General features: G+C 45.4%; 1 protein-coding gene across 1 annotated transcript in view; it reads right to left on the bottom strand.

The window, feature by feature from the left end:
• Positions 1-1,701, bottom strand: part of cplx3b (complexin 3b) — a 6,306-nt gene extending 4,605 nt beyond the window's left edge. Inside the window, exon 1 of the mRNA XM_031848380.1 lies at positions 754-1,701. Coding sequence (XP_031704240.1) covers positions 754-914 — 161 coding nt within the window. The 5' untranslated portion in view covers positions 915-1,701. The remainder of the gene's footprint in view (positions 1-753) is intronic.
• Between the last annotated feature and the right edge of the window lie 13,713 nt (positions 1,702-15,414).

Genomic DNA, 15,414 nt, shown 5'->3' with positions numbered 1-15,414 from the left:
CCCCCCCCCCGAGCCTGAGGAGATAAAACACCATGACAGCTATGTAAATCAGGCAACATTAACATGTGAAGAATTCACTGCTGCAGGTTAGACACAGAGCAAAGACTTAAGCGATAAATGCAAGTTGCACAGCTGGACTCACAGCTGTGAATATATATTCAAAAAACATCACCTAAAAAACATAATATAGTCATATAATAGAGGCCATACCATTCTAAATTCAATGTATCCACTTGTTCAGGGATGCAATACATTTGTTTAATGTAAATGAATTGCAACCATCTTGATAACCATCATAATAAATGATAAAAGTCTACTAATAAACAACAACAAAAAACAATATTAGTTTTGTGGGCTGTTTGCCGAATGATAATATCCAAATAGCATTTTTACTTCACCCCACTTTATTTACCAAACAATCTGGCTCATTAGTCAGTCGCACGCACAGTTTCGCCCAAGGCACCAATCCCTGTAGACATTTCCATGGACTACTGATTCCAGGAATCCCAAATTATAAAAAAAAACAAAAAAAAAACGGCACTACATAATTTACCGACGCTCAGAGACGGACAGCTCCCTGGGCGAGAGGAGCAGCTGTGTGTGGAGCGCTCGTGTTATTGCATTGATGCGTAAAAAAAAGAGAGCGCGCGGCGCACTGGGAGCCTCTGCTAATTTACACACACAAACGCACTGTTTAAACATGCCCCGCTCTTCCGACACACGCACACACAAAAGCTCAAATCATTGCCTTACTTTTCCTCCTCTAACTGTTGCTGGTACTGTTCAAATTCCTCTTGAGTCATCCCCTGCGCGGCGGCGTCCGTCTTCTCCGCTTCGGGTTTCTCCTCCCCCCCCAGTCCGCCCGTCAGGTTCTTCAGCTGCCCCCCCACCACGTGTTTCACCATGAAAGCCATGGCTGCACCTCTCGGAGAGTCCTCTTATTTTTTGGATCGGCCGAGAAGTTGAAGGCGATGCGCTCTTCGGATAGAGCGGCGGCGGCGGATGAATATCCGTCAAGTGACGCTCAAACCGACACGCGTGTAACTTTCCAAAAAAAAAAAAAAAAGGTTCGATGGGAGCGATCAAACCGTGATAGGGGGGGGGGGGGGGGGGGGGGGGGATTAAAATCTCCAACGGCGCTGGTAGTTTCAGCACCACTGGCCCGTGGACAGCTCCGCGCCGTGAAGAGATGGGAGAGGGAGCCCGCTCGGTTATGAGTCAACAACTTTGGCGCTGAACTCTACCAATCCCGTAACTCCGTCCTCAGCCACCACACTCTCCGCCCAATCCCAGGCACTGACGGACTGTGTGTGTGTGTGTGTGTGTGTGTGTGTGTGTGTGTGTGTGTGTGTGTGTGTGTGTGTGTGTGTCTGTGTATGCGCGCTCGAATGGCGCGCGCCGGCGCTTTGCTGCTCCCGTGATTCGCCGTCTGACGATGGAGGGCGCGCGTAAGGACTCGCGGGGAGTGGGGGCACGTTCGGTTTTCTCCTGGCTGTTTTGGTGCCCGTGCCCCTCTTAGGGTCATCTGCGATGTCAACAGCTTTTCTAATTGCAAGTGAGTAAAATGGTTGTCTATTAAGCCACTGGCATGCGTCCGGTCTGTTGGTCTAATCACTCAGAAAATGATGAGTGTCTTCCCAGCAGGGTTTGCCCACAAGAACAAGCTCACTCCCACTGAAATGACGGAGCGCGTGTGCAGCGCGCAAGTAAACGCACCTCGTGCCCCAACGCGCATCTAATGTCCTCGCACATATTCCTCGCCCCTCACAATTCAGGAGCCGGGGCGACATCCTAAAATTAGAAAAGTTTGCCTCCACTTGCATCACCATAATACTCCTGTCGTGACTCATGTATCTGTACCCACAAGTGCGATTATAATATTAGTGTCTTATGCTTATATATTAGGCCTCCTGTAGGATTTTATTCTGTGTTACTCCCTCTCATGTTTCTATGCATCTCTGACGCGTATAGAGGCGGGTGAATAGTTCAACTTCCATCACCGGGAAAAGATGATTTATGAAAAAAAGGGGGGGAGGGGGGCTAGGTGGTTCTATATGACACCGCGTGGCGCAGTGTTCGGGCTGGAAAAGCCTAAAAATATGACCTACATGGTGTGTGAGAGGAATATTTTAAATCTCTCCTCTCTTTCCATCTGTGAGATTATTGACACCCAAAGTGTGAAAACGGAACTTTGAATATAAGTCAACAACTTCGGCGTCCTGATCCTCTCGCAGCAGTGTGACGCCGAAGCCTGGCCTACTTCCCCCCCTCCCTCCCTCCCTCCCCTCCCCTCCCCTCCCCTCCCGGTTCCCTGTGGATCAGGAGAGACAGAGAGCGTCTCAGTGTCTTTTTTGTCACAGGCTTAGAGAGAGGCCCTGTTAGCCCGTACCTGCCTCACTTTATAAATCTCCCTCCGACTTCAAAGCTGCCATCCGCTGAATAGATGGAAACGTAACGCGGTGAAAGAGATCCAAACTGTAATCTCTGTGAAATTTAATAAAGAGAAAGAATTTGCCTAACCAGCATGTTTCGACATCAAATTATATCTTTTTTTTTTTTATAAAAGCACACCCATGGATCTGTTCCCCCGGAGCAGGTCTCACTCACTATTTCTTCTATTTTTTTTGCTTTACTGATTATCACTGAGCCCTGACTACAGGTGCTCCAGGAGGAGGTTTGAATCCAAGATGATGTGAATCATCACACACACACACACACACACACACACACACACACACACACACACACACACACACACACACACACACACACACACACACACACACACACACACACACACACAGAGGCTTAACGGCGAAATTCGTGCATTTCAGTGAAGACGATGATGACATGTTCTGGCAGCTGAGCCTCAGAGGACAGTCGTGTTGGCCTTAAGAGTGAGACCAGAGTCCCTTTTCTCGAGCTGAAGCTGACCCCTTCTTTTTAAATGAGAATGGCGTCGCCTGTCAAGAGGGCTCAATGGATTTCTGACGTAAAGCCCCGATAACCACTGCGGGGTGTAACAATGGGTCAAAAACATGAATCAACATGAATCCATGTGCTTCCATGGGAGCGCTCACCCAACGAGCAGACCGTCGCACAATTTGGTGCTGCGAAAACGCACCTTCGTCAAATAATGACCACAAATGTGGTATTCATAAAAATTTGCCACTTCACCAATATCGGATACTGAAACAAGACTTCCTTCTCACTCTCTTGCGGTTGCTGTCGCGAGCAGTAAAATTGTTCCTCAAAACATGATATTTTTGAGTCCTTCATTTGCACCAATCAGCTGTTTGTTAATGGCGGCAACCTCCGGGTCTGAAATCTGAAGCCAATGCGGAAGTGGTCTGAACCTACATTCTACTGGCCATCAGGGGGCCACTTTTCTGGTTGCAAAAATAAGTCAGATTGTATGGAAGTCTATGAGAAAATTACTCTACTTATGACTTGATTTATTACCTCAGTGAACATTGTAAACATGAGTTTATGGTCTCAATCTCTAGTTTCAAGTCTTCTTCAGTACAGCATGATGTTCATTTAGTAAATTATGGTCCCATTTAGAGTAAAACAGCAGGTTACGCTTTAGGGCGTGGCTACCTTGTGATTGACAGGTCGCTAGCAGGGCGTTGTAAGGCCAGACCATGTTTTCATCTTAGAACTTTAACCCTTTCCCAGTGTGTTTTCAATTCATGGAAGTTAATAACATTTTAGTTTGCCAAAAAATGTTTTGCGTTTTAGCGACAGACAAAATGCCAAATTCAAGGCTTTAAAAACACAAACCAATCACATCATGGTGACTACGTCCACTTCTTATATACGTTTACTAAATCAGAGCATGTGGCAGTAAAATGAGTCAAATACAGAAATAACATTATTCACTGTACCTGATTCATAAATGCTCATGTAAATGCGCCCTGGCTCCTGTTTGGTTCATTTTACTGCCTACGGTACCGTGACAATTAGCACTTATATGTTAAGCATAGATGAAGCCAAGTGCATGCAAACCCTGCACACAGATGTTTACTGTAAAAGCCATGCATGGCTGCACACAAGCCGGACACGTTACTTTCCCTTACTGCATAAACATCTGTGCTTAGTCTTCAGAAGTGTCTTTTTTTTTTTCCCCCGCAGCTCTGTCAAAGTGTCATTGGTGAAAAACGATGCAGATGTAGAACGATGATGAAAAATAACAGAATGTGCGTGCAAGGTGGGGAAACATTTGGCCTTTAAAAAAGGAGAAGGGAATGTTTGAATCAAAAGGCAACAAAAGGTTACAGGAGTACGACATACCGTGGTCTGTTGCGAGGCAGGAGGAGGGATCACGGCGTGAGTCAACATGCGCCGGGAGCATCACGCTGGCTGCCGCCCAGTCACACTTCCAGCCTGGTTACACTTGATCTTCTAAGGATTAAGAGCCTGTGTGGGATTGCGAGAGATGGGTTTATGTACACCATCACACATGCACACACATACACACACATACACTTATCCTCAGCAGCCGAATGTTACACCTTTTGTTTCTTTAGTCAAGGGATTAGACGCATCAAACAAATGTGCCCTGCAGCAAACAATAAGCGCATTCAGGGAGTTTTTTCTTTTTTTGTATTCGCACAGGCGGAGATGACGCCATTAGCAAGTCGCTGGGATATCTTTTTTTAAGGAAAGCAGAGTGTGAGCTCCCCCCCTCGCTCGTGAGATGACTAAATATCACGCTAATCCCATTAGAAATGAAAAATGCTCCGTGCACTAGACGACGAAAAGGAAAGGAAGCGTCTGAGGCCTTTTGGATGGTCTGACGTTTTGCATGAGATTTATTTTTTTTTTCTTCCCGCGTCGGCCCCTCGAATGGAGATCGAACGGACAGGTGGGGTCACAGCGGCCGCTCGGCGCCATACGGTGGGAAGCGAGTGACCCCAGCGGTGGTGGTTTGACGCCCCGCAGGCTGTCTGGGAGGTGTTGAACTACACCGCATGCCAGCATGGCAACTGTCCCCCTCAAGCAAACGTCAACGGCTTCCTCGTGAGTTGAATATTATGGCGCCGCAGCGGAGCAAAAGACGACCATTTCAACTTTTGAATTTGACATTTAAAGCTGCAGTAAAACTGGGTCTGAAACGTGGGTTGGGTACATGTTGCCCTTGAAAAGCTTGGTTTAAAAACACGCAAACTACCCACCATACAGATATAATTACGTTTAAAAAAAATCACTACATGTCTTCCAAGAATAACTCTGGCTAATCCACCAGAGCATACTATCTCTTCGGTGGAAAGTAGTTGAAAACTGTTCACAGTGAGGTCTGTGGATTATCCAGGGTACTGTTTCTGGAAAGAAATGTTAAATATATTTTTCAAATGTTTCAAGCAGATTCTGTCGTATTGGGGCGGTGGCAGAGCTCTCGGAGACGGACCTTTTTACTGGGAAAATAAAGCCGGCATATATCGATATGTATCTTCGTTTTATTTGCCCACATCTGCATCTATAGATACATCATACCCCAATTTTTTTTTTTGCCATTTACTGACCCGTTAAATCTATGTTGAAGTTGGTTTGAAACTTTTGTTTGTTTCAATCTTTCTTTTGAGATTCACCACCACAGAGTGAATGCCTTTAGGTTTCTCCTGCATACAGCTGCTTATATCAACACTGTATTGTTGTTGGAACATGTGCTCAGCAGATGCAATCTCCTTTCCAGCTTGTTTCAAGAAACTTTGACGAGAAAACAGTCTATACATCCATTTCAGAGTTAAAAGACAATTGTATCACTCAACAACCTGCCGTCAAAGAACAAGATATGAACAGTACCATGAAAAAGCTGTCACGGTGAAAAATTGAGGCGAGTTCTCTTAGTTTCATGCTTTGGCTCATGACTGTTACGCTGTTTAAAAATATATATAATACAAAAAATGATAAAAAATATGATGAAAAAAGTGTAGTATTTCATAAAAATGTCATTAAAAAGTGTCATAAAAAATGTCACAATAGAGTATGTCATAAAAAGGCATAGTATAGTGTATGAAGGGGGAATACAAACGATGCTGTGGGATCATCGGCATTCCGTCTTCTTCTCTTCCATCACCGGGTGAAAGGCGTGATGAGGCCACCCTGCGCATCCTCACCAACATGCTCAAGGACAGTTCCTTGGTGCGATTGAAAGTGTGAAAAGAGGCTGCTAAGAAGACACACTCGGCGATAGAATTCACAGCAGAAAAATGCGTGGATCAAGAGTGAGAAAGACGAAGCTTAAATGTTCAGAGAATTGGCTGAAATAGGTTGTGAAATTGAGTGTGAACAGTAAATGTCCCAGCATGCCGTGATATTTTAAACAATAGTGTGCTTCCAACTGGGGACGTGGCTTTCCTGTTTCAACGTGACAATACCCTAACGGACAAAGGTTAATAAAGGAAGGGTTTTCACATTTGTTTTCCTTCTTACCCACAATGCAATACCTACACTTCCTGCAAACTGCAGTGCTGTTATAATACTCTCTTTTACACTTACACACACACACACACACACACACACACAAGTGTTGTTTAATCCGCACACTAGCACTAAGTGTTGCTGCCAACCTGTTAAAACCACTTTAAAGAAAATCGCCTGACATCAAATGCAGCTCCTATCTCCATGCATGCGCAGACTAGTAATAGTAATATTAGCGCGCTCCAATTCTGTGCGTTTAAATGCATGAACTTGTATTAGTGTAAGTAGCTCCAGTGGGTTTAAACCTGATGAGCATTTTGCAGCTTTTATTGCTTGTACCTACCGGGCTCCAGACTGTGGGCTAAGTCGCTGCACAGCGAGACAGTCTGCGATATCATCTGTGCCCTGGATTTAAAATGATAAAAAAAATAAAAGAGGAGGGGATGTTAATCAAAATATAACTTTGGTTAAGGGAGTGAAAGTAAAATGTAGTGACAATAATGAGAGAGATATTGGTATGTAAGGAAAATGTGTCATTCAGGAGACAGCAAAGAGAGGCGGGAGAGAGAAGATGGCAAGCATGGGTGAGATTTGAGTCCACGTCATGAGCATATGGATGGGGCTGTGATGTCTAGCTTTTCTTTCCTCTCGTGCTTCTTCGACACCTCTCCCCCACTGCTCTCACACTTTGGCTTTACTCTCTGCCTTTCTCCCCCTCTCTTCTTCTAACCCTTCCTTCTTATCCTCCCTTGCCCTCTTTCCTCAACCCCAGCCCTCATTTCTTCCCTCCCTTAAATCCCTACCATCCTCCCCCCCTGTCTCCCCCTGCCTGATTTAGACCTCTTGCCTCAGAGGAGCATCAGAGCACAATGGGTTAGCGCTGGCTGAGCTTAAATGGAATGAGAAAACCGTAAAATTCTCCTTCGTGGAATAGAAGCAAACAATCGGCAGTGCGAGGGTGAGCGGAGGAGAGGAGGATGAGATAAAGCAGGCCGGGTAGCAAGAGGAGTGAGACAAGGATGGAGAGAAATGGCTGCTGGGATGGCTGGAAGATGGGGTAAAGGTCAGTGGAGGGGGGGGGGGGTAGTCTCTACTTTCTACACCCTGTTTCAGTTTTAATAGTGTCTACATGAGTACATTTAAAAAGACAATCCATTCACTATAATTACATTGAAAATGTATATTAGGTTTGATGCTATCAGTGTTAAGCTAGGTGGTAAATGTCCTTCAACATGTGACCATTTCCTTGACCAATATGGCCAGCAAAAGTGACATAGATGCTTCTGCAGTTTTGGGTACAAAATAATCGGATCTGTCTTGAGCTGGCAAATGCTGCGAATTAACATTCAAAGTGATAAGACTCAACTTTTTAAACTTTAAGTCATTAACTTTAATCAGAATGTTTTTTTTTTTTCCATCTTTCAATTTGTATTAATATTACACCTATTTGGGTAAAATGATCAAACGGAGTCCTGAACCTTCAGTTGAATGCCATTCAATGGACTCATTACACACTATACGATATATACTTCATATTTCCCATGATGCAGCATGCCCCATCTTCTTTATATATCTCGTCATCTTGCTGTGACCCCTGAGGTCTGCCTGAAGCATCATACTCCATCTGTTTCTTGTGTGTTAGAGAGTTACAGCTTCCTTACTCCCCCTCTCCTTCTCCCTCCCCCGTTTCTCTGTCTCTCTCTCTCGCAGCCATGCCAACAACATGCATCCCTTTCTGCTGCTTACATAACTCCCCTCCCCCAACAGCACAACGAGAAGTTTTGACAGAAGTTATGACCCCAAGTCTGTAACACGCTCCTCACTCCTGTAAAAACAACGCACGCACATGCGCGCTCTCTCACACACACACACACACACACACAACACACACAGGCTTTGCTGTCACTGGAACGATGATGTTTCCCAGCACAGAGTCACATGCGGTTGAGTCACAGCAGAGCTCGGCTTGTATTTACATTCAAATAAACACAGCATTGGTGTGTGTCCCCCCCCCCAAAAAAGAAAAGACTCCCTGCCTCAGGAATGAGAGCTATTTTCTGAATTTTCGAGACCCTTATGGCGAAGACAACTCCCGCCAAAATATCCTCACGACAATGTGTGTGTGTGTTTGTTTGCCTTTGCGTGCAGCTTCCCTGTCTGTCTATCCACTGGAAGGTTTTGAGCACCGATGTTGAACACGGTCTCAGCGGGCACAACCGATCTGAGAACAGCTCAACCGTCGCAAACACGAGGCCGCGTGGATTCGGGACAGACCTGCACGGGGGCATTCTCATGCGCTATAAATAGGAGTCCGACATTTGTTTCCAATCATGCAAATGGTGCTTTTTAGAGCTTATTAACGGCAGCATGCAAGTTGTGTGATTTAACTCCAACTCATTTTGTATGTGCACTTTCAGTGACATGCACGACTTCATGGGGGAAACAAAGCTGATTAAATGCCAATCTCCACCCGCTCAAACTACCAGATTTATCTAAAACATCTATTTTGCGTTTTTCATACGCTAAATGTGTGACATATGCTATAACTAACAGCATCCGCTCCCTCTCACAAAACACAAACAGCTGACCTCCTCACAGAGCTGTGGCTCTGGACAAACTCCTCCAAGCTCGCCTTGCCTGGTGACCTCATCTGATCTCGGCCTTCGCACATCACTGCCTCTGATTCCCAGTTATCCTTAGAGGCCTCATATCCGTAAACACCTAAATATTAACACTAACACACACACACACGTACACACACAGTGATTTAGTGAGAGGCCGTGTTGTTCCCCATGTGAGGAGGGAGTATGAGTCAGTGTGTGTCCGTGTGCACGTGCAGCGGGGATGGGTGGAGGTGGGGCTCGTCCTCATCCTGTCGCTTCCTCTGTTCCTCTGCCTGCTCAGGTTCTGGGACGACCGTACGGACAAATAAACCGTCCTCAGATGAAGAACAGGTTATACGTATCGGCCTCTTCTTCACCTCGCACCGATGGCTACAAAAAGTCTTCACTTTTCCAAAAAGGACATTTGTTAGATACGTCACAACACTGGACATACAGGGAACAGCAGAGCACGCCTCGTTTCTCTAGTTAGCACCGTGATAAAACAGCCAGTGTGCAGTGGTTAGACCTGTGCTCTCCTGCCAACAGTAGAAGAAGAAACAGACATGACAAAGAGAGCAGTAAAATGCATATTCTTCATTATCCCAATCAGTTTATTACATTAATTCAGAATTACAACAAAAATACAGTTGCCTCTAACGATATTGAGTCAGGCAGATACAAGTTTTTTGTGGAGACTATCTTTCCTTTGAAAGGCTTTTTGTACAAAGCTGGATAAAGAAGGTATATAAAAAATAAGAACTGAAATGATAAGGGCTTGAAGGTGGCTTCTGCACTGGTCCTGTCTTGGAGAGGACAAGATGTATCAGTGAATTAAATTGAACCAAACGTTTCTGTTGACAATATGCTACTTGGTGTATATTGTACAAATCAGTGTTTCAACAAATGATCACAAGCTAAATGACACACAGCAAACCTAAGGCAGGTAGTGCTCCAACTCAGAAATACTGGCTGCTTTCTCTGCAAAATGGAAATGCATGTATTTGGGGCTTAATACGACTTTGAGATGTTGCTTTTTTATTTTTAAAGGAAGTGTCGGTGCTCCAACCCCACAAGGTAAAATTGATTCACCTCCATTGTGTTGGGATGAAGAAATCGCAGTGAAGGTATCTCAAAACCTAGACAAGTCCAAATGTTAGGTAACACTAGAGGTAGTTAAGAAAGAATGTTTTTCCCATAGAAATAGAATATGAATAGAAGGGACATTCCCATTGAAATCAAGGCTGCAGGATGGTGAGAGCGTTGGCCATTTGAATGTGTACAGTTGCCATGATGACCAATGTAGCCAACTAAATTCCGAATAAACTACACCGACTTACGGCAAGTAAGGTGAGGTTTTGCAGTAACGACTAAAACGAGCATGTGGAGTAGTAACGTTATGAAGGCATAGAGAGCCAGAGTAAATTAGTAGAATTGAACTACATGCTACATCCACTCATTCTTGTCCCAGCGTAAGAAAGCACATTTGCTATCGACAGACGATTTTCTGTCATCAGTGTAGCATTAAAGCGTGGTAGAATTAGATAGCTAGCCAGCTAACTAGCGGGCAGCTGGCTAGTTAGCTAGCCTGCTAATTCAGCAGTGCTGCAATGCTACACTGGTTACAGAAAATGAGTCGACCAGCGTGATGGTGGCAGTGGCGGCGCTGTGTCCACCTCACTCTCGCCGCTCCAGAGAAGGACAAGCTAACTAGCTAACTAGCCAGCCACCCGTCTCCAGGGGCTGCAGCCGCTCTCTTCCCGGCGAGCTGTGACAACACTTTACAGCTTCACTGACCTGTGTTGTCACCATAACAACTAACAACAAAAGCCATTTTCTTTTGTACAAGTCAAATGAACACATTTCTTTCCTGAAACCTGTTAAAATGTTGGCTACAGATAAACAAGACGTGATAACACTGGACTCCCCTCTCCTCGAACATTCGAGCCAGGTTTCCCCAAAGCCACTCGCCCAGCGGAGCACAAGGAGTCGTTACATAAGACCCTGTGTGTTGGTAAATGTCTCTGCCCAACCTCATGCGCACCCCTTCCCAAACGCAGACAACACAAGGCCCGCTCTGATGAAACCGACTGAAAACGGCTCATATGCTCTACTGAATCAAGCCTTCACCCCAAAGGCAAACTCATCATCTTCATCCCTGCTGGAGCGATAACGGTCCCTTCCTCTCCTCCCTCTTCCCTTGGTGTCAGACCTTTCGCTCACCAAAATTCAATTAACTCTGGCTCAACCAGAGCGTCACAGCCGAAGGTGAAGGTTTGGCGAGTTACCAAAGTAGGCCGTTGACGTCTGAGAAGTCAGGGACGTGTGCCGGAGCCATCAAACTTCTGGGAGGCTAGACAGGATGTGGGATTTATGTGACAGGCTGCCTGAAGAAGTTAGCATTCCTGAGCGTCACGGACCTTCGCCAAGGCGATGGTCTTCTCGCCACGTGACATAGACGGCTGCACGTAGACGTTTCCCCTCGCAGCCATGGGAGAGTGTCCGTCACGGCCTGTCCCCGCCAACCATGCGACCTGTCACAGCCCAACACCGCACACCTGGCTGAGGCATCACAGGAAACGCAGCAGTTATATAAACGCCAGAACAAGACAAATCCCTTTGGATACGTTCAGCTGCACAAGTAATCAGAAAGACCGTGATATAAAAAATGCAATTAAATGTCACGTCGTATCTGTGTCTGTTCAATGTCATATTTGTGTGTTTAATATATAAGTGGTGAATATCTTAAGCCTTTTATAAATTCGTAGCAAATGTGCTAGAGAAATGTCCTGTGGGGGAAAAAAAGAAGACAATGCGTTTTAAGACAAGCATTATGCAATGAAAGCTACCATTTATTTGGAGTGAATAAAATACATAGTAGTTGGCATGATGGCTAGACAAAGACGGACTTCAAGTCCTCAAACGTATCCGAAAACATGCTTTTGACAGGAAGGCTGCCGGTTTAAATCCCTGGACTTTCTGGCAAAACCTGGACTGGGATGTTTGAAGACCTTCACCCACATGTCCTGACTGGTGGTGCTCTACCTGCGAGTGCTCCTGTGGGGCTGTTAACAGGCCAAGGAAACATGAATTGGTTGAACTGAGGCAGGTCTCATTTGATGTCATCAATATCTGATTCACAGAAAGAACATTCACTATTAAAATTGCTCGCTGTGGGTGTCAGGGTAAATGGCACTGTACGTGTATGTGGATTTAGCTGCCTCAGACTAACTCAATGCAGGTAAAGAGCAGCAATTTCTCCACACAGGATGCCTTTAAGTGCCACAAAGTGTCACTTAATCACAGCCTCAACTAATGCTCCCATCTCTTCCAACCAGTGCAGAGTTAAAGTGAACACGGGGCCACGTGAGTCATGCACGACGTCGCTGCCCACGTCTGTGTCTGTATGTGTGTGTGTGTGGGGGGCTGATGAGTAATCCAGCTTGGACCGAGGCAGGAGGCGAGCCTCTGAAGCCAAGTCTCAGCAGAGCGGGGAAATATTGAAGCACAGACCAACTGGGCTGAACACACCGCTCATGCAAATCAGTGAAGGCAGAGATGGGCCAGTTAGTCACCTGGGTCAAAATTCAACTGTTTGATATCCATTTGATCCCATTCGGTGGTTTTCATGTCTCAATGACATAATATGATAATAGGTTGCTAGTTCATTAAGGCAGCCAGCTGAGCACGAATGAACTCCTGACTCTTGACCGTCACCGTCGTGGCGGGAATGATCCGCAGCAGAACGGCTGCAAGAGCACGAAAGCGGTGAAGTGAAACTGGCCTCAGGCCTGCACGAACAACAAAAGGTTGCATGTAATTGTTACGTAAAGTGTATCAGTGGACATGAGGTCACCGCTGTCGGCTGAACCAGGGGTCAGATGGCAGCCAATCCAAGCCACTCAACCAATCGCGCAGAGGTGACATCATCCCGCAGGAGGAGCAAGCGCCAAGCATTCATCATTCAATTTTAGTTTTGACAGCTATGAGGAATAGAATACTGAAGAGCTGAAACTATTTGTGGATTAATTGACGAGTGGAGAAAATTCATCTGCCACTATTTTAATAAAAGGTTAATAGTTTAAGCAAAAAAGACAAACCTTTACTAGTTCAAGCTTTTCCAATGTGAGGATGTTTTGCATTGCATTTTTCCATTTCATTTTTGCCAGAGACCTTACCTTAGTGGGGGCAATGGCTTAATAATTAATCTTAATTAATTTTCTACAGGCTTGTTGAATGAGATCCAGCTGCGCGGTCAAAGTCAATGCAGATGACAGGCCGCAAAGTCATCAGAAAAGGCAAAACTATATTTAGGCGGCCTATAGGTGTCTAAGAACGCATGAGAAGCAACATATTCAAAAGAAGCAAATTTCCCAGAAGACATCTGTTTGCACTGGACAGAATTATTAAACAAAGACTCCACCTCCTCCCTCATAAAACTGGCGGGAGGGGTTGGCTCAGCACTGCTGCGCCGCTATCTGCCAGCTCACCAGACTATCGCAGGGCTGACATGTACCGACACATGTCCCGCACTAAACAATTAAATAAAAAAGGGTTTGCCTGTCAAAGACCTGGTGTTTAATGAAGCTAAATTTAGTAACTGACATAAAATTCAATATTACGGAATTATTTGAGTGCATTCTACGACTTATCAAAAGGAACAGGAACACGAAGGCCTGCTTCTGGGCGTTGGTGAGTACGAGGCAGTGGGTCCATGCCAAATGAGAGGAAGAAGAAGAGGATTTCACGCCAGCCTTAACCAGCATTTTATCAGTAAATCCCAAAAGGGGTGAGTCAAGGTGAGAGGGGACAGCGAAGGGGGGAGGACTGATAATTACTGAGCTGGTTATCAACACGCTGACATTGAGGCTGTGATGTTTTGTCTTCCTGACGCCGAGGCTGCTGTGCCTCAGCGTGCATCATCTGGCTGAACCAAAAATGGTCCATCAGTACACCAGATCTTCTTGGGTGGAGGTCATCTGAACTGAATTTATTACCTCAGTAAACATTGTAAACATGAGTTCATGGTCTCAATCGCTAGTTTTGCAATACAGCATGATATATTAGTAAATCATGGTCCCATTAAGAGTAAAATAGACCATAAAGCAAAGTATGCTTCAGGCCGGGCTTACTGTGATTGACAGGTCGTCAAGGTGAGTATGTCCACCTTTTACATAGAGTCTATGACTGGCACATATACAGAAATGTAGATTAATGTGTGTTGTCCTAAAACAGAATCCTCTCTGCAAACACCATGGGCCCCTACATGAAATCACTGTCTAGCACAGCAGGAGTTGCAGCTTGAATTGTCCAGTTGTAATGTCATTGTTAGATGTGTTCCAGGTTCATGACCACATTTAGCTGTCCACCAGATGTGCGTGGTCGAAGTTATCTCAGCTGAATCCATAAAATTTGCCCGACATGGGAGTACAATCTTACTTTAAGTTCAGCATCCACATTATCCCAGCAGGTAGAAATCCTTGTTATGGTTGAAAATAGTCAGGATGTGAATAACAATAATTACAGCGCATTATCACAATCATATTTCACAGAGTAATGAAGATGGCCGTTATGCAACATCCACAACACACAAAGGAGCATGCTGTGGTGATCAACAACATGATTTTGAATAGCTCTTCTTTTTTTTAATGATCGCATCATCACAGTTCCCACACAAAGCAGCCAACAGGAATACATCAGCCATTGCGAAGCGCGTGAGCTCGCCAGCAGCTTGCTTTGCTGTGGCTATGTGATCATACATGTCTGTTCACATGCGAGTTGCCGCGATGCATCAACTTAATTAACGTGAACGTGCTCGGAGTCATTCCTGCCCAAGGTGGAGAGAGCTTGTCTCACTCACACTCACACACACACACACACACACAGTAATGTTGTAATGTACATTACACACAGTAATGGAGTAATGTTCTCCTTGTAGATATAGCCAGAACAAAACCCCTGTTCATTTGTTGTTCTTAGTGAGCCATTCCTGCCCATATATATATATGCGCCGTGGAGCTGCAGCTGCTGACTTCTGGCTGCATTCATTAGCTCCTGTGTTTCTACAAGCCCTGGCTTAACAACCCCCGCACGGGCTTTCAGCCCTCATCTGTGTCTCTCCTCCCCCTGCCCTCCGTGCCGGGCTGCAAGGAGTGAAGCTCAGACAGTGTGTGTGTGGTCCCCCCCCCCCCCCCCCCATGGGTGCACAGGGGGCACTGGGTGGGCAAAGGGAGGGGGGGTTGTGGGTCCTCACAGAGTGAGTGGGGCCCATTCTTAAAAATGTTTTTGCACAAATTCGCCCTCGCAACAATTGAAAACAAAAACAATCTTTGGTGATTATTATCGTGTGCACACCATAAAAATATTCATACACGTTGCTGCAGTAGTGAGT

Source organism: Anarrhichthys ocellatus, unplaced genomic scaffold, assembly GCF_004355925.1.
Source record: "Anarrhichthys ocellatus isolate YVR2014 unplaced genomic scaffold, GSC_Weel_1.0 scaffold8, whole genome shotgun sequence".
Classification (NCBI taxonomy): Eukaryota; Metazoa; Chordata; class Actinopteri; order Perciformes; family Anarhichadidae; genus Anarrhichthys; species Anarrhichthys ocellatus.
The sequence above is the reverse complement of the archived record's forward strand: the minus strand, read 5'-3'. Positions and strand labels throughout refer to the sequence as shown.